General features: G+C 51.6%; 1 protein-coding gene across 4 annotated transcripts in view; it reads left to right on the plus strand.

Moving 5' to 3' along the window:
- Nucleotides 1–25,269, plus strand: part of NECTIN1 (nectin cell adhesion molecule 1) — a 106,899-nt gene that overhangs the window by 47,032 nt on the left and 34,598 nt on the right. For 2 of the 4 annotated variants that reach the window (XM_037409719.1, XM_037409722.1), the window contains exons 2-5: nucleotides 640–990; nucleotides 1,690–1,992; nucleotides 2,415–2,532; nucleotides 6,740–6,891. In XM_037409719.1, coding sequence (XP_037265616.1) covers nucleotides 640–990; nucleotides 1,690–1,992; nucleotides 2,415–2,532; nucleotides 6,740–6,891 — 924 coding nt within the window. Of the gene's footprint in view, nucleotides 1–639; nucleotides 991–1,689; nucleotides 1,993–2,414; nucleotides 2,533–6,739; nucleotides 6,892–16,588; nucleotides 19,511–19,597; nucleotides 23,789–25,269 lie in introns of those variants that run through there. The other 2 variants (XM_037409721.1, XM_037409720.1) reach the window with 2 other exon arrangements.

A 25,269-nucleotide genomic window follows, 5' to 3' on the forward strand; every position in this document is an offset into this window, starting at 1 on the left:
TCTAATTGCAGCCACTTCTGGGGTTAAAAAAAGGCCACAGAAACGACCTAGATCATGCTGGTAGATCGCGCAAGGTGTATAGGCACCGCGGTAAATCTGTTCTTATATGGGAACTGTCGCTACTCTGAAATCAAGCCTGAGTCTTTGCAGCTCATTTAATTACTGATGCATTTCCAATAGGATTAAATGGATGTCTGAGTGTGTGTTAGCATATGTTAGGATATGCTATGCTTATAAATATCAGTGCTTTCATATGCCTCTAGATATGCATGCCCTGTATTTTTACAATAACCGATTTAGTGTCATCCAAAGTTGAAGACAAAAGAAAGGAAAATTTTATTGATTCAGCCTTGTGCTTTTTGTTGATCACAAGCCCTAGGTTGGCTGGTTGTAGTGATGTATGAACAGCAGTTGTGGGAAGGAAGGTGTTTATGAGCAGGAATGAAGCTGCAGGTGGATGCAGGTAGTTGCAGAAGGTACTGAGTGCCTGTAGTCATAGACTGTTCTTGTATCAGCCACGCCAAGAAGCAGCAAATGGAATAAAGGGGTCTGTGGGCCTGATGTCCAAGAACCATTGTTTTTCTGTCTTTCTCTGTCTAAGAAGTACACGTATATTCGTGCCTTTCCATTTAATTGCAGGGCTGCAAGCTCAGACTGTCTTAGTCAATGACACAGTCTCGGGGTTTATCGGAACGGACGTGGTCCTGCATTGCAGCTTCACCAATCCGCTCCCCAATGTGAAGATCACGCAGGTCACGTGGCAGAAAGCCACCAACGGCTCCAAGCAGAATGTGGCCATCTACAACCCTGCCATGGGGGTCTCCATCCTCTCTCCCTACAAAGAGCGGGTGACTTTCCGGAATCCTTCCTTCAAAGATGGCACCATTCAACTCTCTCGGCTAGAGCTGGAGGATGAGGGAGTTTACATCTGTGAGTTTGCCACCTTCCCAACTGGCAACCGGGAAAGTCAACTGAACCTCACTGTGCTGGGTAAGATACTGGACAAGCTTTGTAGTATGAACCATTGCCTCCAGTTAAACAGATCTGGAGGAACACAGAACTCGTGTCCTGAGAGCTCAGGGCAAACGTGGATCTCGGGTGTAAATTTTATCTGTGATGATCTTTCAAGTTGACTGTAAAGAGGTGAAGAGCAGGGAACGCAGGGTAGGTGGTTCACTGAGCTATCACAGGAACGCCGCTTCCCTTGTCAGGCTTCACTTCCCCTATCTCTTAATGCAGGTGCAATAACAGGGACCTGTTCCCTAAGGGAGTGGTGAGTTTTAATGAGCTGGTGGCTGTCAGGTGAACAGAGAGAGAAGACTACAGATACCCTAAGCACAGATAGAGCTTATCCATGGGGCTTAGGGCTGTGCGTGAACAGACCCCACCCAAGGTCTGCACGATTTATTTCAGTTTCTCATTCTAACGTAGGGCTGAAAACCTATAGCAGGAAAGGATTGACTTTCCATCTTGGATCTGTGCATCTAGGGCACCTCCACCATTCTTCCCACAGAGCAGGTTGCTGGCAATTTGCAGCAGCTCTGGATTCACCACAAGGTCTGTCACAGGCTCAGTGGTGCTAGGTGTCTCTTGGGTTGGTTGTAGTAGAGAAGGTAGTATGGCTTTTCTAACCATCTCTTTGTACTCTTTTCTTCTCCTCCTTCTCCTCCTTTTTGCACTTCCTTGCAGCGAAGCCCACAAATCGGATGGAGGGCACCAAGCGGCCACTTATTGCTAAGTCTGGCAGGACAGAAAAGATCTTGGTAGCTACCTGCACCTCCTCTAATGGGAAGCCCCCCAGCACTGTCACATGGGACACCAAGCTCAAAGGGGAAGCGGAGTTTCAGGAGATCCGGAATAGCAATGGCACCATCACAGTGATTAGCCGGTACCGACTGGTGCCGAGCCGGGAGGCCCATCGGCAGCAGCTCATGTGCGTGGTTAATTACCAGCTGGACCGCTTCACCGACAGCATGACCCTCAACGTGCAGTGTAAGTGAGCATGCAGTGTGAGTGAGTGCAGCAGGGCTGGAGAGCAATGCTCCATGGTCAGTCCCTGGGGTGGGTAATAAAGTCTGGCAAGAGGATTTTTCTGAAGGGAAGGTGTTGGTCTGGTGGAGGGGGTGAAGGTGGAGGGCTGCTCTCTTTTTCTGGAGAGTGAAAACTGAAGTGATCCCTTGGAATAATCATATGCTTTCTTTTTCACACCTTTTTTCCTCTCTGCCTCTGCTCTGTCCCTCTGTTCCTTCCCTCCTCTCTCCTTCATCCACCCTCTCTCACTCCTTCTCCCATAATCTTTCCCACCTTCTCCCACCCTGCCCCCTCATCTCTTCCTGTTTCATGTTCTCCCCCTTCCTTTTCCATAACTCTTTCCTTTTCCATCCTGCTTTTCTATCTTTCTCATCTCCCTGCAGATGAGCCAGAAGTCACTATTGAGGGCTTTGATGGCAACTGGTTTCTCAACCGGAAAGATGTGAAGCTGATATGCAAATCTGACGCCAACCCCCCAGCTCACACCTATGAATGGAAGCTGTAAGTGCCTACACTGCTTCTGCTCTCAGTAGCACATAATGATCTTCAGTCTTCGAGCAGGGCTAAGGAGTTTCTAGAAACCTCAGTCACCCTCTGGTCAATTAGGGCATGGTGCCATTACTGTCAGCGGTGTCACTCCAAGGTAAAACCTGTGCGTGTGAGCGGGGAGTTGGACACTTGTAGTTGCTGGAGCCACCGTGCTCCTGCAGAACGCTCGGAGATGATTCTGGTTCCCTGGCACAGCTCTGCCAGGAGGCCTTCATTGCACAGGGACGAGCTAATATCTTTATTTGCAGACCTGGGAAGCTGCTGTCTTCAGCCTTGGCCTTTCTGGCTCACCCCTCCTGTGCTGGCCATCCTCTGAGGCTGAGCTTGTCAGACCCGAAACAAGGCTTGCTGCCCTGCAAGCCCTGCCGACGGGGCAGCCGATGCTTTCGAGGCAGGCAGTGCAGTTTTGAAGCGACATGGGCAAGGGACTTGTTTTGGGTGGATGGGCTTTATCAGATGTTTCCTGTGGCCCCAGCTGACAAAGCTGGCACTAGCATTTTAGTTGAGCCACACACACCCACCTCACCTTGTGATGGACAGGGGTAACCCCCTGCTTTTCAGCTGGGTCTTCCTCCAGCATCTTCCAGTTCAGGCTGAGGAGGGAAGAGCAGTGGGTAAGGATCATACACACCCCCTCTCCACCAGGCTGGGACGGAGCTTGCAACCAGCACAGTGCCACCTCAGTACCCAGGGTAACTTCCTATTCTCAATTCACTGGAATAGTATTCTGCCCCAGTGATGTGAAGCAGCTGAGGTATGACAAGGTGAATCATTTGCCTAGCACCACTAAGTGCTTCAGTAGCAGAGCTGGAAAAGAATCCAGGAGTTCCCTTCCTTAAAGGGGCACAAACAGCACAAAATTTGTCTGCGTGTGAAAAAACCTTTCTCTAGAATCAGCCCCACTGTAAGCAGGAGCTCCCCTTTGGAGCACACATCTCCACATGACTGACATTAAACAGCAGCAATTCCTCGTCCTCCAGGGTTTCAGCTTTTGGCTGAACACACTAAAGGGAGTGAAAAGTGAGCGAGGGGTGTGTGGGGAGTCAGATGGGAATTGATGCAACCTGATGTGGTTCTCTCTCCCTCTCTTTTCTATAAGCACTCATGTAGCTTTAAAAAAGAAAGATCAAATGGATCCTTTCTTCTTTTCATCTGGCATTTGTCATCAGGAAAGAGGCTCTCAAAATGGCTTTGCAAGGAGCTAGGCATATTCTCTCTCATTTCGCTTCCCAGATCAAACTGTTCACAGTGAAAGTCTGAAGAGAATTGTTTTTCTTGCCTTTTTTCTAGTTCTCGTCCTCAGCTCTCTCCCTCTCTTGGTTCTGCCAGTTAAACTTAAACTCCAAGGGGGCTCTCGGGGTTCCTCACATTACCAGGAAAGCATTAGAGGCAAAGATGCTCCTTGTGGTACCCAAAGCAGAAGAGATCCTGGTTTAGGCTGTCTCTGTGTAGCAGGGCTGGAGAATGGAGCTGAATCAAGCCTTGTGAGATGGATCTGGGGACAGCTGGTTTGTGGCAGGTTTTTGGTCTGCTTTTGGACAAGTCATTGCACCCCTTTCTTCTGCTGTTGCTCACATGCAGGGCTGGAGGCTGAGCGCTTGCTGGGCTCCCTGGGCACCAGGCTGTCTGTGGCAGGAGCTCTGTCACTGTGTACAGACACAGCCAGCAGCACAAGCGGACCCTGATCTCTGTTGGGCAGTCTGCTCCTACTGTGATAATGATGCTGAAAGCAGGCTGAAAGCTGAAGCACAAGGTAACCAGGTGCCAAATGTCTTAGCCAGGTGATGTTTCTATAGCTCAGGGCAAGAAAGAGGGTTAGTTACCAGCTAGGCTCAAACACAGCAGGGGATGCGGGTGTCAGGACTGAGCGTGGTGCTGCATGACTGAGTGAATATGATGTGTCATTTCCACACCTGGTTTACACACTGCGCTGGTAATAAATTCAGCTCTGGCAGAAGCGATTCCTGGGAACAGCACATCTTTGAGCCAGGCATCGAGCTGGTCCCTATGTGCTTGTGTGATGGATGATTTTTTAAATTATTTTTTTTTTAGCACTGGAAAGAGTTGTTTTCCTGTGGATTCTCTGTGAGCTGTATGTCCATTTGTCTGTCTTTAGCCTGCAAGCGTTTCTTAACTTACAGCTAAGAGACTGGGAGTATCGATACTTTGCTTTGAGAAGGAACTGTGAGAATAACAAGAGAGAGAGAAAGCACAAAATTGAAGAGTACAGGTTTCTAAGCCTGACAGCGCTTCAGTCCGATGCACCAGCCTCTCCCTTGTTGCACACTTGGTGGGTCAGTTAGGACCAAGTATAGGTTTATTGGCCTGACAGGATGGAAAGGAAAGATGGAGTGTGGCTGAAGGTGAGGAGCATGAAGGCAGAAGAAGAGGATAATAGACAGTGAGAGAGAGAGAGCGCGTGAGACTGGGGGAAATGAGGCAGGAAGGGAGGAGGAGGGAAAAGCTGGAGCACAGAGTTGCCCCCGGCTCTTTCAGCCCAGACTCCTGCTCTCCCGGTCCTGGCTGCAGGCTGCCTGTGAGCAGGGCATGCAAGGAAGAGGCAGGCATAACAGATGGGGTGAAAGCCTGATAAATAACTGTACTGCAGCCAGCTACCTAGGCATGTGGCCCGTGTGTACATGTAAAGAGGTAAGGAACGGGAATAAGATCCATGGTCATCCCCTTCCTTCCTCCAGTGCCACGTTCATAATATCAAACCGATTCCTTATTTCTTTGGCTGGGCAGAGAGAGAAATAGCCATCAGCATCTTTGGTTTATCCATGTGCTCATATGTGCCTCTTCCCCTTCCTGGGGGACAGGAAGCAATTACTGCTGCTGCTGGTTTGCTCCTGCCTGGAATGTAAAAACCAGCCATGCTTTCCTTTCCTCCCATTTGGATCATGATGAGCAAGAGTCAGGGGAGCTGTTAGAGGAAGCAATAGCTGCCTTTAGCATCCCATACCACAGTTTTTAGATGTGCCCTTGTCTTTGTAGCTTCAGGGTCCCTGTAGGCAGAGGACCAACTGTAGGCAATTCTGTTCGTCCATCAGCTTTGGGATGATTGGCTTGATGTAGCTGGGAAAGACTAACATGTTTGCTGTACATGTGTGCCTGTGTGTATATGTAGGCAGGCAAAATATGTGTGTGTGCATTTAGGTACTTCTTCACAAACCTAATTATACCCCCATTATTCCCTTTTGTTTCTTACAAATTGCTGACAATATGTGCACATTTTTATTGGAAGGAGGGGAAGGAATTACTTGAGTAATTTTTAATTGCCTAAGAGAAGTAATTACTTTACTTTGCTTCAGTAATTAAGAATAACCAGGCCATGTGTGTCTTTTCCTAACACACAAGGTTTTTTTTTTATTTTTCATCTGCCTTTGTTCATTTAATCTATGTATCTCCAGACTCAGTTTTGCATTATTCCAGTTTCACACTTGTCTGACTATTCTGACATAGGGAGGTTCGTAGGTGGCAGGGCTCTAAATCAGCACTACTTTACTCGAGCTTGACTTGCAATTAACACTGGCTGATCAGCTGCCCAGGAGAGTTACATGGGCAGGAAATTGGAGTAAAGCAGGGTCAGATTGGTGTCCCCTTCTTGTGTTTTCCATCAAATGGAAAGTCAGGGATGGAGCAGCGCTCTGAAGATGAGCCTGCTAGAGGTGAGCCACCCGAAACAAGAGAGTGACCTGGACATCTTACCCTAAGCTTGTACCTGCATGGGGACTGTGCTGGAAAATTAACTGCTTTAAGGCTCTGACTCTGTTTTCTGGATAGGGGAGAACATAGACTAGAAGTGCTTCACATCCCATTAGCCAAATCCAAGGAGGGGCTGTATGTGACCCAAGTATGTAGAATCTACCTTGTAATCACAGAGAAGGAAAAAAACCCCAATCCATGTAAAGAACCTGATTCTCATCGTGCAGTGGATTTACCCTGGAGACACTCTACTGATTCTTTTCTGTAATGCTGCTGTCTGAGGGTTTGGTTTCAAGGCTGACTACATTAATGGGTATTTTCTAGCCAGCACCACCAGGTTATAGAGCTGCCCAAAGGCAAGCGCAGAACCAGCATGCCAGTGTCACTTCTGCAATACTGCTTGACCCCACTGAGTATCATCTCGGGGGTTAACCATGACTTTTGTGTTTCCTAGGCCAAACGGGACTCTGCCAGGGAGCGTGGAAATCCAGAACAACACCATCTACTTTAAAGGGCCCGTCTCCTACAATGTGGCTGGCACCTACATCTGTGAGGCCTCCAACGCCATCGGTACACGGTCGGGCTTGGTGGAAGTCAATGTCACAGGTAGGAAAACACTTGGTGTGCTTTGAAAGACAGAAGAAGAGGAGATGAGGAGAGTGTCAGCAGCTGACAACTACCAGTCAGTTAAATCTCCTTAACATCAGTCTCAATCACCAGTGTCTCCTTCTAGGGGTGGGGAGTTTCATGATGCAAAGGGAGCAGTGAAGTTATTGGTTTTGCACTGGTTTGGCTTGGATTTTTTTCTCCTTTCCTTTTGTTGTCTTTTCCTTTCTTGCACCAAGATATGTTCAATTTGTTTTCCCCTTGTCTTCTGCTTTGGATTCGGGGAGATTGGTGGACATGTTAAAAGCGAAGGCATGTCAGGGATGTATTTGTTAGAAGGTAGAAGAAGGAGTAGGATGAGGATATAGACTGCCACTGAGGCAGTAAAGTGTAAGATGAATGAGTCATTTGTTCAGGATGATGTTTGGTGTTTCTGATGTTAGGCAATTCTCATGATTTTTCATTTGTGCTCCTTCCAGTGCCATGTTGGGTCTGTGCACTTGCTCACCTGGCTGCGACAGATTACCAAGAGGCTGTGAGCACTTGACTAGCTTTGTCTGGGCTCCAGAAAGGAATAACGTCACAGGACGCAGACAGTGGGAAGTGATGCTCTGTGATGTCATATGAGACAGAAGGATTTTGATGACTTGCAGATCAGTGTAGCCATAGGAGTGAGGAAAAGACCTGTGGATACGCTTAGGTAGTGTCAGGGAGAGAAAGTGATGTCAAGAAATAGGTTAAAGAGGAGAAATAACATATCATAGTAGCCTGATTTCAGAGAGACAAAGTGATATCGCAAGGTGGCACCGAAGGGGAAAAGTGGTAGTGCCTTGAAAGCAGGGAAGGGAACTTTACCCCTTTCCTTTTGGAGTAAAAGAAGCAATTCATTTTGTCAGTGGGTTAATGACAGGCAGCGACCAGCGTGTGGGTCTCACGAGAGATGGAAGCACCTCTTACAGGAGTGAGCTGGAGCACTGCCACACTGCAGTGGGCTCTGGGCTGTCAGGGGACAGGGGAGGGAGTGACTCTGATGAAATGGCGCTGCCTGCCTGGGAGACACGCCTGGGGTGACTTGCTGGGGCTCCCCTCTGGCCCCCCAGCTGGGCAGCAGCACTGTGGGGACTCAGCGCTGGTCTCCTTCAGGTGCTCCCCCTGCACCCCAGCACCCCAGGTGGGCAGGCAGCACAGGTCACGGCACACGGCCGCTGCTCTAGCTGGGCTCACAGCCCGGACCGTGGGGTGTTGGAGCTGCAGACCTGCTCTCTGGGGAGCCCAGCAGGACTGTGGCTGCAGCTGGATGAGCTGGAGAGCAGCCGGCTGCCTGCGTCCTGCAAATACCACAGGTGCCTGTGGGCTCCATTGGGAATGAGACGCACTGGGGGCTCGCAAGGCATGGGAGATAGCGGCCAGGTTCCCAGGGTCGTTAGCCTTTCCTGTTGTCCAGCCCGAAGCAAATCAGAGCGCCTGCTGTTCTGATAGCAGGCCACTTCTCTGAGCCACCCCAGTTCTTGAAGAGTTGACTAACCTGAGAGTGATGAAATGGGCTTCTCAGCCCCCTCCACCCGCTATCTAAGTGGTAAGTGCTGAGCAAGCATAAAGACGAAGCCCAGGCAGCTGACCTCCTGAAATCAGCAATAACACAGTTTGGCACCCTCACCACCTCAGTTCCCCTGTTCTGTAACATGGGTAAACCAGGCTAATCTTCCTCTATCCAAGTGCTTGGAGGTCAATGGATGGGATGTGCTAATTAGATGCTAATTACCAAGTATTTATTTATGATCATTATCACTGTAGCAGGCCTTTAATTCACACCTCCTGTCCTGGATCCTTGCCTGCTGAGTTGTTCCTGATATATGCTTTTCTCTGGGGGATTTTTCATTTGCCAAGTGAAAGGCACCAGAATAGCAAAGCTCTTTGTTCAGGGCAGCCATGGAGCAGCATCCACCCTGCCCAGCCCTGCCCACCGCCCAAAGCAGGGAGTGGGGGGGGGGGGGTGGCGGGCAGAGGGGAGGTCATGGACAAAATCCCAAAATCCATTCAGCCACTAGCCTTTCCATGGGAGTTGCCACCAAAGGTGCTGTGTTTCTGGGACAGTGCAGGCAACTGCCTGGTACAAACGGAGCAGACTCGCTTGCCATCGGCAATAGAAAACCATCCCGTGCAGTAACTAGCACCTTGGGTCACGTTTGAAACAGCGATCGGAGAGAAGAAGCCTCTGAGCTCAGTCCCCAGTTGCAGAGGAGGTGGGATGGGTATTGCAGGAGACTTAGAGAGGAACAGGCTGTCTTCACCATGTCTCATTTCCCATTTCTGCATAGCCTGTATATCCTTCTCTTGCTTTCGTTCTGTCTATCCAACCGCCCTGTATCTCTTGCGGTGTCAGGACACATGTTCCCAAACACCACGTACAGCCCTCTCTTCGTATTTCCTGCTGCCACTTGCTAGCGTTCGGTCTGTCTCAGCGCCACACTAGCATCGCAGCCTGGGTGGGCTGCACCGACTCGCTCGCACCGGCACATGCTCCTCTAGGGATGAGGGTCTGTGGGTTCCCCTCTGGCCTTTGGTAAGTGTCTCCCTTCCTGGTGGTTTCTCAGGGGACTGGTAGAGCATCGTTCTCATGCTCGATCAGCACAGTGCTGGGAAGGGAAGCGAGGACTGGCAGGATTTCTGGGGAATGACTTTGGGATGATGTCTGCCTGCCTGTAATCTCAATTTATTCTCAAAGGTCCGAATTGTGGGGTTGAGGTTAAATGAGGAAAGGAAGGGCACACCCGCAGCTGCCCTGCTAGGAGGGATTAGCAGCCAACCCATTAGGCCAGGCTCCACCACATAAAAAAACGTTTCAATAATTCATGGATCTGAATATGTTTATCCAGCTCTCCCTAAGGACCGATTAGGCCAGTGCTGGGGAGGGCTCCGCCATCCTTGCTCAGCTATTACAGGTACATTTGTTTGGGTCTTGCAGGCAATTTAGGGATTGTCAGTGGACCACAAAACCTCTTTCAAGAGCTCTGTGCAATAAATGGAGTTCAATCTAGTGAGCAGCCAGCCTTGGGAGAAAAAAAAACCAAAAGGCTGATGCAGAGAAAACCCTGCAGCGGCTTTTCCCCCTCCTGCCTCCCTGGGTACAGACCTCCCCCTTTCTGCCACCCAGCATCCTTCCTCCCAGCCCCGGGCCCAGAGAGGAGGAGTGCGGGGCTAGTTCAGCCCACTCATGGGAGAGCGATTCGTTCAAAGGGAGAAGGCTGAATGCTTCTATTAGAGTTACAGCGCATTAAAGAGATTGATAAGTGGAAATTTAATATTTTATTCCAGCAATCTGTTCCTATAATAGCGTCTCCTGCCTTGCAGGACCTTTGTCAGTCTCAGCCAAGCCATGTAGTGTGACATGTAACTATTTATTACAGGTGGTTGGGTGACATAATAAAAGGCTGTGGTTATAGACTGCATGTGTGTGTCCCTGTGTGCCTGCACACGGCTGCAGTGGTCCTAACACAGACAGCTGGTCATGTACATATACACACATACGTGTGACCCTGATGTGCATCCTGGCATGCAAATGGGCCTCTCAAACCTGCATGCTTGCACGGGGATGCCCTGCTGCACAGTCACATGTGCATGCAGGACACGAGTGCATCAGCGCACTGGCGTGAGTGAATATGCATGTATTTATGAACATGTGCTTGGCTGTATGGGCTTGTGTGTAGCAATGCGTATACATACCCCAGCCCTTATGTGTGTGTGTACATACACATTTGTGTGCGTATGCAGGGGGGACATTCATGCATTTGTGTTCTGGCTTCTGCCAGAGGAAGCACAAGGAGAAAGATATTGTTAAAACATCTTTTCTCCCTCTGGGCCTTCAAGCACCAGGCAAAGATCAAAACCGAAGGACAATCACGGTGCTGGAGGTGGGGGAGCAGGGAGAGCAGAGCCTGTGCTGAGGCAGTGACTGCTATCAGCCTCCCTGCTGCACTGCTCCCACCTGTTTCCTGAGGCCAGGAAGGGGTCTTCTGCCGGGATACTGTGGGCTCCCCCAGTTGCTTGCTTGGTGTAGCCCCAGCTCTGCACCCCCCGGGTTTCCAGGAGATAGGAGGCGATCTGTGGGTGCCCCGGGGAGGGGCTGTGAGGGTGTGAGGCTCTGTGCAGGTCCCTGCCCAAGGCGGGCAGCCCTGGCCTTGGATGCGAGACAGGCTGTGGGGCAGGAGGAACGGCTGGCAGGGGCTGACGGCCCACCCCCATTTGCTTGGCTTGAAGCAGGGAGTTACTTCCACACCGCCAGTGATCTCATCCCAGCAAGGTCACTGCAAACAGCCCGTGGGGCTCACTGGAGCCCTGTGCCATGCGGCAGCAGGCTTTTACTAAGGCTATTTTGCTAAGAGAAAGCCCTTTCTGGGAAGCGTTAAATCCCGAGCCCAGAGCAGGTGCACCCATAGCCCAGCCACTGGCCAGGGGCGACAGCAAGTGCTTGTGGCTGCTTTGGGTGGGGAGGCACAGGGCTGGGGGCTAGGGAGGAGCAAGCCTCGGGGGTCTCTCTGATGCTAATCTTCCGGATGGCAGGCAGGAGCGTCTGCTGCATCCTGTCTGATGGCATCTGTGCCAACGGCCCCTGTGGGAGCAGCGCTTGATTGACAAGCGATAGGTGACCTGACAGAGAGATTAAAACCTAAGACACGTTTGGCATCTGGCCTAAAAGCCGTCACACTCTGAAATGCCAGTGGCAGCTGCTAAACTTCTGGATTAATTGCCAGTGGTTTTTCCACCCCCACCGCCTCTTCTCCCCCCACCTCCACCCCAGTCTGCACAAGGATAGCAGAAATCCCTGGTAGGGAGAGGGAAGGCAGGATAGCTTGAAGCTGGAGATGGGCATGCATTGGTCGGTGCAACGGCTGTTGTGAAGGAAAAAGGACAGCAGTTAGGTGCTGTGGGCTTCTCAAGTTGCAGCGCTGTCTGGGTTGAGGCAGGTCCAAGAGGCATCTCCTTATCTTCACTCATGTCCACGTCTGTAACACAGCAGGTCAAAGTCCTGGGATAATTTGGCATGGACTGTACTGGCAGGGAAAGTTTGCCGTCAGCAATCTGTCTCTTAAAAACCCACATGATCACCACTGTATTTGCTGAGGCCATCTGGGAACTGGGAAGCTCCATGAACCCGTTGGAATGAAGGTTGTTCCTCCTCCTCCCCGGAGCTGCTGCTCGCCCTGGCTGGAGCCAGCCAAAGGGCCCCCTGCTTCCCGTTGTGGGTGCTTGGTTTTGCAAGGCAGAAGGAAAGCCAGGGTCTTCCTCTGGAGGAGGTTGAGTGTCAGTCCCTTGGGCTGACACATATCCAGAAGGTAATTTCTCATGGGGTTTGACATTTTCCTCAATGCCCATGGCTACAGTGAGAATCTCAGCTGGTGCTGGCTGTTTCCTTGGCCCTTATGATTGAAGGGAAAAGGTTGGAGATGTGACTTCAAGAAAAAATGTGTCCATGGGAAGTAGTATCTTTTAAAATGTCTAAGCAGTGCGATGAGCAGAAGGGCTTTTGAAAGCTGGTTTCCTGTGGATCTGCATATCATAGAAGAATTACTTGGTGACTAAAAATATCCTTTTTCTGATCTGGGCCCTTCCTGCTCTTGGGAGCAGCCTCTTGTCCCTGTGGGTTCTCTGATGTCTAATGAGGCTTAGCTCCCACCTCTGCCAGGGATCCCACTCCAGTTCTCTCCAAGACCTTTAGGATGGGGATAATTTTGGCTCGCTCTTCTTCTGTCAGCACTGAAATTGGCCAGCAGGTTCAAAAAGCATTAGATAAGGAATTGATGGACAGGCGTGATGATTTGCATACGTCTCATTTTTGTTGGGAACCAGGCATTAAAAGAAAGATGTGATGTTTAAAACGTGTGGTTTTGAAGCCACTCGTGCGGCGGGGAAGGCCTGCTTTGCCTCCTGCGCTCCTGGGTGCTGCGGGGAGAGGCAGGAGCTGGGACAGGGGGATGCTCGGAGCGTTCTGCCTCGCAGGGAGCGGGGATCAAAGCGACCCTGTGTGCTGGGCCGGGTGCCAGAGCGCAGCCCAGGGTGACCCCCCGCCTGCCTGCGCTCCCAGCTGCCGCCCCAGCGCCCGGCTCCTGGCACCGGGACAGGAAAGCGGGGCTGAATGCAACAGCTGGCAGCGCCGGGCAGCGGGCAGATAGTGTTGCTGCTTTAATTCCTATTCATACAGCGCTCCCTCTTTTTATGAGGGCTGGGGGGGGTAGCAGGGGGGGGAGGCTTTTTATGCTGGCATTAAAGCTTAGCTTGTTCCCCCTCCCTCCTCTCTGCTGTCTCCTGTTTCTCCAGTCCGCTTTTCACAGCAGCTTTAATTCTCTCCAGACTCTTCCTAATGGATTTTTCACATGGGGCCCCCAGCACGCTCAGGCCTCGCACCACTTTCCAGAAATTTCACGCACCCCTTGAACACAAAAAGGGGATCCTTTTCCCACAGTTCCCCCTGGCTCCCCAGGCTGCAGTCCCCTCCTTGGCACCCCCGGCACGGCGCTCGGTGGGTAGCGGGGTGGATGCCCTCCGTGGGGCTGGCACCGGGGCACCGTGCGCGGCGGGGGGGGCCGTGATGGAGGCCGCGGGGTGCCGGGGGAGCCGGGCCGGGGCGCAGGCCGGGGACACGGCTCCCTCCCCGGGCCGGGCCGCTCCTGAGCCAGCGGCGCGGTCTGTGCCGCCATCCAGCGGCGGTGTCAGGTCTGGGCCTGGCCCGGCCCGGCCCGCTCCCGCCCGGCCGCCTCAGGCCGGCCTGCCCGCGGCCTGCCTGCCTCAGGCCCCCTGCCTGCCTCAGGCCCCCTGCCTGCCCGCCGCCCCCCGGGCCGCCCGCCGCCCCCCGGGCCGGGCTCCCCCCTGCCGCCCCCTGGGGCCACTGGGCTCTCCCAGCTGCGGGGGAGCGCCGGGGGGCGGCCGAGGCGGGGGGAGGAAGCCGTGCGGGTAGCAAGGGGCTGCTTTGGGCTCACACTCTTCCCATCTTTCTTCTCCCTCTCTTCCCACAGTTGGGTTTTGTTTTCTCTGGCACGGTTACTGGGCCGCTGCGAGGAGGACGGGGATGGGATCCGAGCAGAAAATAGTTTGTTCCCTGCACAACGTGTGAAATCCAACGCAGCGCCGTGTCGCTGCCGTGGCCGCCAGCGGCGGGGCTGGCGTGTGGGCGAGTGCTGGGCCCAGAAATCTGTATGGAGAAGGCAGGAAAACATTCCCCCTTTGGCTTCATGCGTCCAACTTGGGCTGTTAGGGAAGCTTTTAAGAGAAGAGTGGGCCAAGCTCCTTCAGAAATTGTGCACGGGCTTCTCCCGTCTGGGCTGTGCCTGTCCCAGAGGGGGAGGCAGCGGGGACCGGGGTGGCCCTTGGGACGCTGCGCCACCTTCACAGGGTGGCTCTGGGACCCTGTGCGCTGTGGGGAAAAGTGAGGTCGGAAGAGGCTTCAGATCAAGGCTGTGGGGCTGGGGAAGCTAAAACATCTAGCCCCTGGGGTCTGAGGCAGCTTGCGGACCTTTCCCAACACTCACTTTAAGCTCCAGGTGGACCCCTGCTTTGTGCCCAGTTTGGGGAACTGGGCGCCAGGGTTGCAGAGGCTGTGGTGGCAAGGGACAGGCCTGGGGAGGTGGCATGGGCAGGGGGGGAAAGGGCTGTGTGGATGCTTGTGTGGTTCAAGCTGAGCCCTCAGCAACCAGGACTACCATGGGATGGACGTGACATTTCTTGCTGTGTCTGCAGAGAGGTTTTGCATTAACCAGCTGGCTGTGACAAGCCTTCTGTTAATGCAACATGTGGTTTTGGCTTTCCAGAACCCAACCCTAGCTCCCTGTACTGAAATACATGCCCTTGCTCCTGCCTTGAAGGCTGTCTTTGGAAAGAGATGCTGCCTGCACAGTGTCTTGCTCCTCATTCTGGCTGCAGCAGGGACCCCCTCCATCTGTCAGTCCCCCAGCCTGGTCTGCCCGGTGTGCTGTTCTGTGTGTGGTTTCAGGCTCGTGAGGCTTTGCTCAAGGCAAGTCAGCACTGCAGAAACCAAGATGCTGTTATTGGGATGATGTCTCAGAAAAGGTGGGAATGAAACAGCTCTCAAACACAAGCGAAACGTTTATGCTGCAAGGATCAGGATCAGGCCAGCAATTGCTTGAATTCAGTATCCTTGTCCAAAATCTGCAGCTGTTTCAGGAACCGCCTCTACCCGGGGGAAGCTCTTTTCTCCCCTCCCTCAGCTGATGGGCTGAGCAGTGCTTCAGGGAAACCCACTCCCTGCCCAGCTCTTGCTTGTTCAGGACTTCTTGCCCTGATGCAGAAAGGTGGCTGCCAGCAGCAGGCAGTCCCACAGGCACATGAAGAGGGAGCAGGAAGCAGAATCTGCCTCATATCCCTTTCGAATTTGCTGCCTTTGAGCCCCTCCTTCCCCAGTGCCCCGTCCTGGCTCTTCTGGGAGGGCGTGCTGAAATTACTATTCGGTCTGCACTTCTCCTTGTCTGCCAGGGTAAAAAGTGAGGGCCAGAAGACTCCAGAGCAGCAGTAAAGGCTTGCAGCTTAGAGCAGGGCTGGCAGACAGGTCTTGGGGGTGGAAAAAGTGGTGTGAGGGGTCAGAGCATGGGGTGTGAGGGGTCTGGGCATGGTGTGCAAGGAAGGGCAAGGCTGCCAGAGGGCATTAACCAGGTGCCTGCTATCAGAATTCAGAGGCAGGTGAAGGACTGAGGCAGCCACGTGGTGCTTAATGCCTCATGGACGTGGATGCTCAACAGGCAGCGTGTGAAAGCTGAGTTTGGCCAGGGGCTGTAACTGTGTCAAGGGAGTGTTAGGAAGGTTGATTTAAGTCCTGGATCGAACTTTATCTGTGCCGAAGTGTAAGTGTTCAATTGCACAAAAGAAATCTTTCTCATCTCTTTTCTCTTTCTCTTTTGAGGTATTTTTTTTTTTTAAATAGGTCAGGGTAACTGTAGGAACAAGGTTAGCATGAGTAGCGGTGCTATGCTGGCCCCAGTAACAGCAAAAGAGAAAGAAACAGTGGGGAGGTCTGTGTTGCTGTGGTACAGAGCACAGCCAGGACAGCAAGTGGGTTCGGGAGCCAGCCATGACGCTGAGCAGCACCGTACAGCCGCAGATCACTTGTGGGGTGGGTGGGAGGGGAGATCACAAGGTGCTGCTGCCTTCTGGCCTGACCTAGACTGGTTGGGGTCAGGCCAGGCTGGGATGCCGAGGAGGGGGATGCAAAGCTGGTGGGCCTAGCGTGGCATCTACGGGAGCAGGTGTGTCAGCTTGGTGCCTACCATTGGCTGGGGTTTGGGTCATGCTCCCCAGCAGGAGACTCTGGGTAGACTGGACCTGAAGTGTCACCCAGTAAAACGGAAAGCGTCTGGACTCAAGGCACTGGGCTTGTGGGATCTGAGCACGTCTGGAGAAACCAGGTTGGGTGGGGAGGGAAACACTGCTTCCAGCCTGCTGGGCTCCTGCATGAGGCTTGGCGAGCTTGGCACGGCACGCTGCGTTCCCCTTGCTAAGGCAGAGCTCCTGTGCGCTGACCCCTGGTGAGGATGCACCCTTTTCCCCTTTCCCTAGTTTTTCCCTTCCCTGTTCCTTACCCTCATCTTCCCACCCCCTCACCCCCCAAAAATGGCAATGAAAGCATGGAGGGAGGGCGCGTTTCCGCATGGTTTGACACTGTTCCCCCTTCCATCTGTCTTTTCCTACCCAGAATTTCCCTACACCCCGTCTCCAATCGATGATCGCAAATCCATGGTGCAGCCGAACATCCCCACACCGGTGATTGGGGGCATAGTGGGAGGAGTCTCGCTGGTCCTGGTGGTGGCCGTGGTGCTCTTTGTGGTACTCCGGCGCCGGCGTCACACCTTCAAGGGTGACTACAGCACAAAGAAGCACGTGTACGGCAATGGCTACAGCAAGGCCGGCATCCCGCAGCATCACCCCCCCATGGCCCAAAACCTCCAGTACCCTGACGACTCAGACGACGAGAAAAAGCCAGGCCCGCTGGGCGGCAGCACCTATGAAGACGAGGATGAGGATGCAGGAGGCGAGCGCAAGCTGGGTGGCCCCAACAAATATGAGGAGGATGCTAAGCGGCCTTACTTCACGGTAGACGAGGGGGAGGCGCACCCTGAACCTTACGACGAAAGGACACTCGGCTTCCAGTACGACCCCGAGCAGCTCGACATAGCGGAGAACATGGTCTCACAAAATGATGGATCTTTTATTTCCAAAAAGGAGTGGTACGTGTAGCTCGGCACCCCATTGCTACACACACACACAGAGACACAGACACAGACACACACACACACACACACAGACACACACACACGAGTGATGCCCTCCCACTCCCCCTGCATCCCTGCCAAGCGGAGCTGAGTGGAGCCGAGCGTGCCGCGGCCGCTTGCACACACACTGCACGCACGCCCACCCCCCGCACACGCACGCACGCCCCCGGCCAGCCCCAGGCGCTCAGCAGAGACTTTGGACACTTCTAGCACTGGCAGGACGGGCGGGCTGGGGCGAGCAGGGCGGGAGGGCAGCTTTGCTTACAGATCATTTTTGGGGCGTATGGGAGGTGGGAGGTTGGGTAATTATTTTCTCGGTTTTGGTTTTGCTTTTTAATTTCTCTTGACGACTTTCGTCCCCTTCTGTGGTGTTTGTATTGGTCGGTGGCTTAGGTGTTACTATTTGCTTTAACGACTGTTGCCCAGCCTGTATATTACACTCTGTTTGTGTCTTCATGTCTCAGAGTGCCCTTCAGCCCCACTTCCCTCCCCGAGGTTCCTCCTCCCACACTTCTCCCCTGAAACACTGGAATTTGTTTGTATGTTGTCTTCTTTGTATTTTTTTAACCTTGGGAGGGAGTCAAGTGGGATGTCTATGGGGCAGAGGCCAGGAAAGCTTATGGCAATGGAAACATAGGTGCCGTTATCAGGTGAACTGATTTATTTTTTTTTCCTGATCACTTTTTTTCCAGTGGGGTCTGGGTAGCGTTCCCATTGCCCACTGCATGCCTGGGGAGATCCACTCCCAGTTTTTAATGACTCAATAGAAGGAAAATGAGGAGAAAGGGGGGAGAAAAAGCCCTAGAACAAACCCCAGGTGCATGGGCTGATAGCAGGGCAGGGAAACAGAGCTGCCATTTTTCTCCTACAATTCATTATTTCCTGGCTTTTCATTTTCTGTCTTTGTTTGAGTGTTCTTTTAAAAGAAAGAAAAGGAGTATTTATTGCTGACATTTTTTCCCCTGTGATGGCTCAGAGAAATGCTGGCTCTTTTTGTTCTTGTTGCTGTTGTTGCTAGTACCAGCCACAGAGCAGTTAACTCTGGCACAACAGTCGTGCATGGCGTGTCATGCTCGCACCGTGCTGCCATTGCCAGGGGAGGGGACCAACCGATACCACTTTGCTTCTCCCACAGACTCACTGCCTTCAGCTCTGGTCTGCAGACTCTGGCAGGGCAGATCTCCCAGGGTACCATTCAGTGTCTTTGAGGGCTTCAGTACAGGATCAGGCCCCTAAGTTTTATTATACCACTAAGACTTAATTGTCATGTGTTTACACTTCTTTTTTTTTTTTTTTTTCTTTGGGGTCAGAGCACGGGGGTGCTTTTCTCTAACTCTCCTAGCAACAGCCTCAGCCCTTTGATATATTGCTTAGTCTGCATTGATTGCCACTTCTTCAGTTTCACATCCCACTTCTAAGCAAAGGCTTGGTAGACTGCACAGGAGTGAGTGAGCCTGGGGTATTGATCTCGTCCTCCTCCCCCTGAGCCACTGCATTGTGATGGGGAGGCTTGGATTGCTGCTATCTCTGCTCTGTGAATAAATGGGATTCCAGACTTCAGGGCCCTCTGTCTCACACTGACCATATCCAAATTAAGATTCACTGGGTTGGGGCTTATTTTTCTTTTTGTGGGTTGATTAATTTTTTTTTTAATTTGATGTATAAATAAATCTTTTGTTTGAAAAGAAACCCCCAGTTTTCTGAGCTGTGTTATCATGCACATCTAAAAATAGCAGGACTAATTCTCCTCCTGCCTTACCCGCTGGGTTTTGTTCCATAGCATCCAGCAGTTATCCTGCTACAAAAGGGAGGGTGGAGAGTTAGACCCACGCAGATGAGTCAAGGTCAGATCTCTGATCCAGGCAGCCTCCAATGCTTTCCTTTAGTGTGTGGTGCTTGGTCCAGACAACGTGAAGCTCAGCCTGAGCCATCCACAGTCTGTAGCTTGCTCTTATTGCGTTAGTGGTGTAGGGGAGTGGGAAATCCAATTGTTACACTCTAATCTTTCTGCTGTTCCTGCCAGCCCTCCAGGCTTCCTGGCTTCTGGCGGAACAGCCAAATGACACAGGAAGGCTGCTCTATGTCCGCTGGAAGCAGGGCACAGAGGTTCCCTTGCGATCTCTTCGGCCAAACCTTAAAAAACACGGCTAAACCTTCACATGTCTGTCCAGTGCCAACAGAGCACCCTGCTACCAAGCATCCTCCCAGTAAAGGAAATGAAATCTCTAGCATCTCTCTGTATCTTGATTACTAGTAGGGGCTGATTATTCTAGCGAGGTGGGTCTCTTCTTCCAAATAGCAAGCAATGGCACAAGAGGAAACGGCCTCAGGTTGTGCCAGGGGAGGTTTCGAAGCAATGGCACAAGAGGAAACGGCCTCAGGTTGTGCCAGGGGAGGTTTCGAAGCAATGGCACAAGAGGAAACGGCCTCAGGTTGTGCCAGGGGAGGTTTCGATTGGATATTGGAAGGAATTTCTTCAGCAGAAGGGTCATCAAGCTCTGGAACAGGCTGCCCAGGGAGGTGGTGGAGTCACCACCCCTGGTGGTATTTCAAAGACGTGTAGATGGGGTTCTTAGGGATGTGGTTTAGTGGTGGGCTTGGCAATGCTGGGTTAACTTCCCTCTGGTGCCTTGGGATAACAGCTTACACAGGGCTTTAATTCCCCCAAGTGTGAACCCTGTAATCTGGATCAGGACAGAGCAGCATTGCTGAGCACTGAACCTTAGCCACAGCTTACTTTAATGTAACATGGGGTGTGCTCAGAGCCGGCACAGTTTGTGGTTCAAAGATAATTTTCAACAAAGTCCATCTCTCAAGTGAATAATCCTTTAGATCTAAATTTCACAACTAGGCTCTAAAAAGGGTTGTAACAACGCCTCCAACACCAGACTCTGGGTGGTTCATGACCAAGCAGAGAGTGGAATTTGGTGGCACAGACCCTCTTCTGCAAATTTCCCCCAGCACAGATAAAAACAGCAAGGAGATGTATTTGGAATAAAACAACCTTTTATAAAATCTGCAGGGTCCAGCAGCAATTCTTTCACATTCTGCATTAGTCACAGGCAGGGGCCACTGATCTGATATAGTGAATTCACACTGCACTGACTCCGCAGCACAGTGGGGCCTTAGCCCACAGTGAAGCTGTGTCCTAAACACCAAAGATACAAAACCTTGCAAATGGAGCAGAAGGGCCTGGGAGCGAAGGGACAGTATGACTCAGTTCCCGAGTTAAGATGTGGCTTGCAGGAAATACGAACAAGGTGCCCTAAGAAATATGCTTTGGTAGTTATTAGCCTTGCACTTCGAGGTGTCATTTTTTGAGATGTAGCCTCCTTGGCTTATTCGTTGCCCATTCACACACTGTCCATGTAGTTAGCGGAATGGGGGCTCAGAAAAACAGTGGGACTCAGAGGAAGAAAAGGAGACAGCGGAGCGATACGGCATTTCCAAGCTAGAGCCTATATACAGTTCTCTTTCTGCTGCATCACGTTTTGCTCCCCAGTACTGCACCAGCACAGGTCTAGGAAAGAGCTCAGCCACTTAGCTTATCGGAGTGGTTCAGAAGAGGGCTCAAATGATTATTTTCCATCCAGAACCTGGGAAAGACTGGAGTGGAAGATCCTCAGACAGTATTGCCTGGCACAGCAGCAAGGTATCCTGCAAGTTCAAGGTTCAGCAGTGCATTCTGCTCATCTGTGGGCCCCTCAGCATTAGTCCATTGGTGCAATTATCCCCACAGCCATGGAGTAATGCCACCTCTGTGCAGTGATTTGCATCTTGCTGTCCCTTGCAAAGTCAGCTAATTGGCCAAGAGACTCCTGGGCTGGTAATTAGCCAAGTGATTAGCCATTAATCCATAGCAAGGTAGAAGAAAAAAGAAGTGTGGGGGAAAAAAAAAAGACTGATGTTTCATCTGAGAGCCATTTTGATCCAGTAATAGCATCACTCCCTTCTCTGGGTTAAATTGCTCTGCGGGGGCCCTTGGAGGGAATTAGATCAGCTTTTCCACCAGCATCAGGAAGAAAGTGGTACCTGTCTCTACCCAAATGTGAGGGTGAGCTCAGGGGAGATGCCAAATTGAAGACCATGTGCATCCTGCTTCCTGGGAGGTTCTGCAGCAGGGTGAGGGTGCTGGAGACCTGCAGGGGCAATCTGCCTGGTGGCCCCAGGGGCCTCCTGGTGCCAGGGCTGCGGGGAGGATGCAGAGGGGAAACCTGTTCTTTCCTTGGGGGATGGTGGTGGTTGTCCCTTTGTGCCTGTTCCTCACAGCGGGCCAGATTCTGGCAGGCTGGAGTCAAGCTGTTGATTTTAAATGGTGACGCACTTTTCATGTGAGCTCGCAGGCTGGGCCAGCTGGGTCACCTCCCCGAGGGACCCTCCGGCTGCCTCAAGTGAGGCAGAGGTGCTAAGACGGTATAAAACATCCCTGTGGGACCCAGCAAAGAGCAAGGGGAAGCTTCCAGTTGGGAGATGGAAGGTGTTTGTTGTGGCATCCCTGCTTCACAGCCAGCGGTGGAGGATGGGGTGGGGACCCCAGGCTACCTCTCCAGTCAGGGTAGTGTACATCCCCATCCTCTCTCAGTTCCCAGCACTGCCGTGGGCACAGCGTTGGCTGCCTCTCTGCCTAGGTGCTAGGGACCTGCTGCTCTCCAGGAAGAGCTCGGTTTTACGCTGGACCTGAACTGGTGTGTCACATTAGTTACACCTGAGCTGGCTTTCTGCCTGGGAAGCACCGTCACACTGCTTGGGGACTGGGTGTTGGCCTCGGAGGCATGGCCAGTTGCTGTACCTTCACTGCAAGGGATCATTGTCCAGATCCCTTTGCTGGGTTCTTGCCAGTGAAGAGACATAACAGTGTGGAGCTTTTCCCTTCCCAAGCCCTGATCTTGGATGGCAACTTGAGGCAAAACTTGTGGTACCTCAAGATTAAGATGGGCAGATGGGAAAGCTGAACAGGCAGATGAGAGGGAGGTCAGTCTGAGCCCTGTGGTACGTCACTCAGGGTCTCCCCACCACCTCAGCGAAGAAAATGCAGGTGAATTTGTGCTGAGCTGAGCCCCCAGCTCCTTCCCTGTGTGTACTCAGGGAGCCCTATTGAAGCAGACACATCTGTGTCACAACCCAAAACAAGCCTGTAGTTTATGTACAAAGACACCCCAGCTGTTTTCCTGCTGGGGCTTATCTCTAGGATTATTCATTGCAATTCACCCTAGTGATGTTATTTTCCCTTATTTAATTATGAGATTTTTTTTTCCCCTGTTGTTAAATCATTTTTGTTCAGCCAAGGGAGAAAAAAATAAAACAAAAAACCCCCAAAAAACTTGAAGATTTCTTAGTAAAAAAATCAAACAAACTGGAATGGTAGCACCAAATTGATTGCAAAGACATAGGGGACAAAGGGAGCCATTTTCCTGATGTTGAGTCAAAAAAGAAACACAACAACTGTTCAGCAGAAATCACTGAGGGTTAGAGAGAGAGGGATGCAAAAGATTGATCTCCAAGCAATTAGAGAAGGGAATGCAATTAGAATGGGGGCTGCTGCTCTCCTTTGCTGTATTTCTTTTCTATATACAAGCGCACACACAGCTTCTCGGCGTTTCAGCACTGGTGGTGATGCTCAAAGAGCGGAGGGGAACCACCCCCTGCCCGGCTGAGTGCGGGAGGTGGGCACGAGTGGTGGGCACGAGTGGCACGCCTGCGGACTGCACGGCGCTCGGAGGTTTCTTACTGTGGAAATGGGGTTGGCATCCCAGGCCCATCTTGTCCTAGGAGGAGAAGCAGTGGGGCAGGTTGTCGCCTTTTGCCAGCAGCTTCAAATTCACTGCAAGGCGGCCACCTTCACTTGGGTCTGTTTGCTCTGCTGGGCGGTGAGCCCCGCTGGGGAGAGGAGATGCTGCCAGCATCATGTGCACTGATGCATGTTCTTTATTCTGCGGGGCTTACGATAGCACTTTACCCTCCCCCAGCCTGCAGTTTCACCCCCCTCTTTCCCTCCCCTTCGTATTTAATGCAATTTGCTGTCAATTTGAGCTACTCCTTGGGAGAGGCAGGGAAAGCCTTGGGGCAGGGGAGGGTGCGAAGGAAGGTCTAGGGTCCAACCACTGCCTCACCATCACTCCTAAACCTCCCGGCCCCTGCCCAGGGGCTGCAGCACGGGGTGGGGAGGACCAAGGGCTGGACCTGGCGGAAGGGCCGGGGCACAACACGGCCAGGGCTGGGGTGCCGGAGCAGGGGGTGCTGCCTTCTGCCACGGGGCAAAGGGGAGAATTCAGTCCACCAGCAAGGGAAGGAAACCCAAGCCTTAGAGAGGGGGATGAGTTTGTACTTCGGACCAGTGTGACTTTCCATATGTAATTTACCTGGGGGTGAATGTAACAAGCATATGGAGTCAGATCCTCCACTAGCATGAACTATTATTGGTGGAGGTACTCTCGCTGAGGATCTGGTTTTTCTTTTCTTTTGCCTTTCTTTTTTTTTAACATGATTCCTTAACTCCAGTGATTTTATCTCGCTTTTTCTTCTTTCTCTTGCTGTAATTATCATTGTGGAATAAAGACTACAGACAGACAAACAACCCCAACCCCACCTTTTTTTTTTTTGTAATCTGTGTTGTAAGTGCTTTTGTAAAAAATAAAAAATAAAAATAATAATAATGTAATGGACTTTTATGATTTTTGTTTGTTTTTTGTTTTCCATCCTTTGTAATTTGTTTGTTTGGGGTCCGGGGGGGGGGGGGCATTTTCATGGTTATAATTTGTGTGGGCGGGGTGTTGCATCACCCTTCCTTTTACTTGTATAAAAACCAATAGTGGCTCAGCTGTGGAAAAAAATGTACTTTTTTATAAATAAAGAATTTTAAAAAAAAGAGGCATTCTTCTTTTTTGTGTGTGCATCTATGACTGCGTCGTTCCGCAACCTGTGACTGGTAGCTGTAAGGAGAGTCACAGCAGCAGAACTGCTTTCTGTGCCACAGAACGGCATCTGCTTTCCAACAAGCTCGGTCTGTTCCCATGATATGCTGTATTTTGTAACGGGACTTGCTTGCAGGTGAAGGCTGAAGGCTAAGGGTTAAGAGATCTCCAAAACAGCAAGCAGCCTGGAGAAGGTAGGCAGGGAATGACTGGTTTTGCCATTGACATAGGTGGTATTGCGTGAAATTCCTGGACAGCAGATTTAAGATAGACAAGAGGAGGTGGGAGCGTTTCCCCTTATCGATGTAAGCAGAGAAATGCCTTGTCAAAGGACGCTGCTCATGCCAAAAGCTAACCTGAGCTAGAAAAGTGGCTAGAGAAACCTAGGGAAGAAAAATTCATCAAAAACTATTAAAAGTTACTACACTGTCTCTAGCTTAGGAAGTCACTAAGTTGCTGTTTGCTATAGCAGATGGGACAGGCTATTGGAAAAATATCAGTACACGCTTGTTCTCTTCTTACATTTTCTCTAGGCATGTGAGCTGATGTCAGGGCCAGGATACTGGTCTAGGCCAATCTTTGATTTGACACAGCAGGATGTTCCTATAGTGCAATACTGGACTACCATGACGATTGTGCGTCAAAAACATCTAAATGCTGTAGGGATGCTAAGGCTCCATTGGGAGGTGGGATCAGTCAAACCGCATCCCTGTATCTCCATTACTGATCCCTGCACTGGGAAGAACAGTTTGCCTTTCCCCTTTCCTCCTGCTTCCTGACTGTAAATACACGCTACAAAGAAAGCCTTGTTCCCAAAGAGCGAGCCGGACAGCTCTGCAACACCCAGACTTTTTCAAGGGAGGGAGAGGCAAAGCAAGCAAGAAATCAGAGGAAACGTGCGTGCTCGTCCTTGCACGGTTATCAACTGGCACTTTGCTATGCCCCTGGCCTAGAGGGTGGAATACTCCCTGGAAAAGGGTTTTTGCACCCAGCTTCAGCCTGTGGGTGATCTGCTGGAGATCTGAACCAAAACACAGTACTCCCCAGAGTGAGAGGGATCCTGATCCAGATCTGCACTTGAACTGGTCTCTATTTTGAAGAGTTGAGCTGGATGGAGAGGGAAGTGTTCAGAATTAGGCTGGAAAGGAGTGGTTTGGTGCAGACTGTTTATTCCGTCGGCAGCGAAGCAGGCC

The sequence above is a fragment of the Falco rusticolus genome, chromosome 16 (assembly GCF_015220075.1).
Source record: "Falco rusticolus isolate bFalRus1 chromosome 16, bFalRus1.pri, whole genome shotgun sequence".
NCBI classification, from domain to species: Eukaryota; Metazoa; Chordata; class Aves; order Falconiformes; family Falconidae; genus Falco; species Falco rusticolus.